The sequence below is a fragment of the Echinops telfairi genome, unplaced genomic scaffold (genome assembly GCF_000313985.2).
Source record: "Echinops telfairi isolate 266 unplaced genomic scaffold, ASM31398v2 ScPeMD7_2;HRSCAF=8, whole genome shotgun sequence".
NCBI classification, from domain to species: Eukaryota; Metazoa; Chordata; class Mammalia; order Afrosoricida; family Tenrecidae; genus Echinops; species Echinops telfairi.
The window spans coordinates 11,863,134-11,865,929 of NW_022103898.1; the positions used below are offsets into that span (position 1 = coordinate 11,863,134).

General features: G+C 46.6%; 1 protein-coding gene across 2 annotated transcripts in view; it reads left to right on the forward strand.

The window, feature by feature from the left end:
• Positions 1-2,796, forward strand: part of XRCC6 (X-ray repair cross complementing 6) — a 28,377-nt gene that overhangs the window by 8,762 nt on the left and 16,819 nt on the right. For both annotated transcript variants that reach the window (XM_045292794.1, XM_004700688.3), the window contains exon 7: positions 1,978-2,164. In XM_045292794.1, the coding sequence (XP_045148729.1) occupies positions 1,978-2,164 (187 nt within the window). The remainder of the gene's footprint in view (positions 1-1,977; positions 2,165-2,796) is intronic.

Consider the following 2,796-nt stretch of genomic DNA (forward strand, 5'->3'; position numbering starts at 1 on the left):
TCAGCTCATTTTTTCCCCTTCCTCCCCAGTCACCCCTCCCTCATGAACCCCTGATCATTTATAAATTATTATTTTGTCATATATTGCACTGTCCGACGTCTCCCTTCACCCACTTTTCTATTGTCTGTCCCCCAGGGAGGAGGTTATATGTAGAACCCTGTAATCGGTTCCCCCTTTCCAACCCACCCTCCCTCCAGCCTCCCAGTATCGCCACTCACACCACTGTTCCTGAAGGGATCATCTGCCCTGGATTCCCTGTGTTTCCAGTTCCAATCTGTACCAGTGTACATCCTCTGGTATAGCCAGATTTGTAAGGTAGAATTGGGATCATGATAGTGAGGGGGGTGGGGGGTAGAAGAGGAAGCATTTAGGAACTAGAGGAAAGTTGTACGTTTCATCGTTGCTACATCGCACCTTGACTGGCTCATTTCCTCCCTGAGACCCTTCTGTAAGGGGATGTCCACTGGCCTACAGGCTTTGGGAATTCCTAAGACAATGCTTACTATAATCAAATAACAGTATGTGCAATTTGATGACTTGTTTATTGTGTGCCAAGCACCACCTTAAGTTCTTTGTTGACTGATTGACATATTTAATCTCTATGACAACTCTTTGAGGTAGACTGGAACCTCTCCACCAGGAGCATTTATTAACCTAAAATAATATCAGATGAAGTTAATTAAGCAACTTGTTTTGCATCGTGGTGTGAGATAAACCTCCTTCCTTATCATGGTATGATTTAAACCAGCAGTTCTCAACCTGTGGGTCACGACCCCTTTGGAGGTCAAATCACCCTTTCACAGGCATCACCCAATTCGTAACAGCCAACTTGCAGGGATGAAGTAGCAACAAAAATAATGTTATGGTTGGGAGGTTACCGCAACATGAGGAACTGTGTGAAAGGGTCTTGGCATGAGGAAGGTTGAGAACCACTGAGTTAAACCATCACTGTTGTCTTGTAATTCTGTTGTAACCTGGAGCTATGACATGTTCAGGCTTGAACATTACAAATATGAATTATATATCAATGGGGTTTTACGTCTCCTTATGGTATTTGCAGACAGTTCAGAGCTATGAGCCTGATACTGAGATGCTGAGTGTAGTTTTGGGGGAAGGAGTTTGGGACTCCACCCCTGCTGCTCGGAGTGTGAGCTGCCTGTGAACTGCTCGCTGCAATACAAAGGTTGAAGCCTAGTTTTACTTAAAAAAAAAACCAAAAACCAAAAACACAGCAAAAGTTCTCTGCGAATCTTTCTCTTTTTTAAAGTTATTTTCTCAATGAAATTGGTAATGGTATGATCATTTTCCTCATCTTTCTTAGTTGACCAAGTCACCCATTTTTTTCTCAATCTAGCCATTTCTCCATGCCATATGAAAATGGGGCTCATCCTTCATTCATTCATTCGCTTATTTTATTCCTTCCTCTTCAAATTTCTATCAGCAAAAATAGATAGGTCTTTCATAATGTAGGCCTTTCCCAAGAATGAATGTAGCTCTCGTCAAAGCCAAGTGGCATAAAGCAAACCTTCAAAACGTGGGGGATCCCTGAACTTTAAGAGTTATGGCGGCGATGAAGTGGGAACGTGGCTGGAAGGTGGTTGGTGTGGTGTTGGGCACGTCGTTGGTGCTCAGTGTCACGGCTAGTGTGGTCCGTTCTATTGTCATCATTTGGAATAGTGAGTCTCTCCCGAAGCTAACTTGTGGAGCACAGGTCCCGAGACGGTGCTGCTGCACACTCGAGCACGCAGTCTGTGTCCAGGGGAATTGGAGGATGGGGATGGCTGGGGGCGGGGCGCCATGAGGAGGGGACGGCTGGGGGCGGGGCGCCATGAGGAGGGGACGGCTGGGGGCCGGGCACCATGAGGATGGGGATGGCTGGGGGCAAAACAAGTCTGGCCTTGGGTGCCATAAAGAGTCTGGATGGCAAAACAGCCTTTCAGTCCGTGCTTTTGGGGGTTGTTTTTTCTCCTCCTTCAGGTTGAAGTTTAAGCTCAACAAAGACATAGCGATGACTGTTGGCATTTATAATCTGGTCCAGAAGGCATTCAAGCCTCCCCCCGTGAGGCTTTACCGGGAAACCAACGAGCCTGTGAAAACCAAGACCCGGACATTTAACGTGAACGACGGCAGTTTGCTTCTGCCCAGCGACACCAAGCGCTCCCAGGTAGATATGCCTCCTTCCTGAATGTGTATCCCATTGACAAGCTACCACGGAGCGGAGCCCGATAGGTCTCATCAAATCAAACACAAAACTCACCACCATCGAGTCAGTTCTGACTCGTGGCCACCCCTGTGGGTTTCCAAGACTGTAATTTATTGTAGGAGTGAAAAGCCTCAACTTTCTCTCTGGGAGAGGTTGGTGGTTTCAGACTGCTGACCTGGTGGTTGGCGTGACTGCGACACCACAAGGAGGGATTTTCCCCTGTGCGTCTTCCTCCCCAAGCTGTGGAAACCAAGTCCTTGTCTCTGCAGCCATGTCATCTAGATCGGCGGCTTTTCTCCCACTCTCCTGTTGTTTGGTTTTTACTTACTGTAAATTTACCTAGGATGGAGCCTGTGTTGCCTAAATTCAAGCATTAAAAATAGTAGTGTTCCATGTGTTTCTAGTGAAGGTTTATGCAGAAGTTTGGGTTTCCATTCAACAATTTCGACACAAGTTGTTCAGTGATATCGGTTCCCCTTCAGAAAGCGCGCCCATCCTTGTTTTTGTTCTGCTTGCGCTGTTTCCATGAGCCCAGTTTCCCTGGCCCCTTACGTGCTTTAGCTTTATTTTCAAGTAATTGTTGACATTTGACC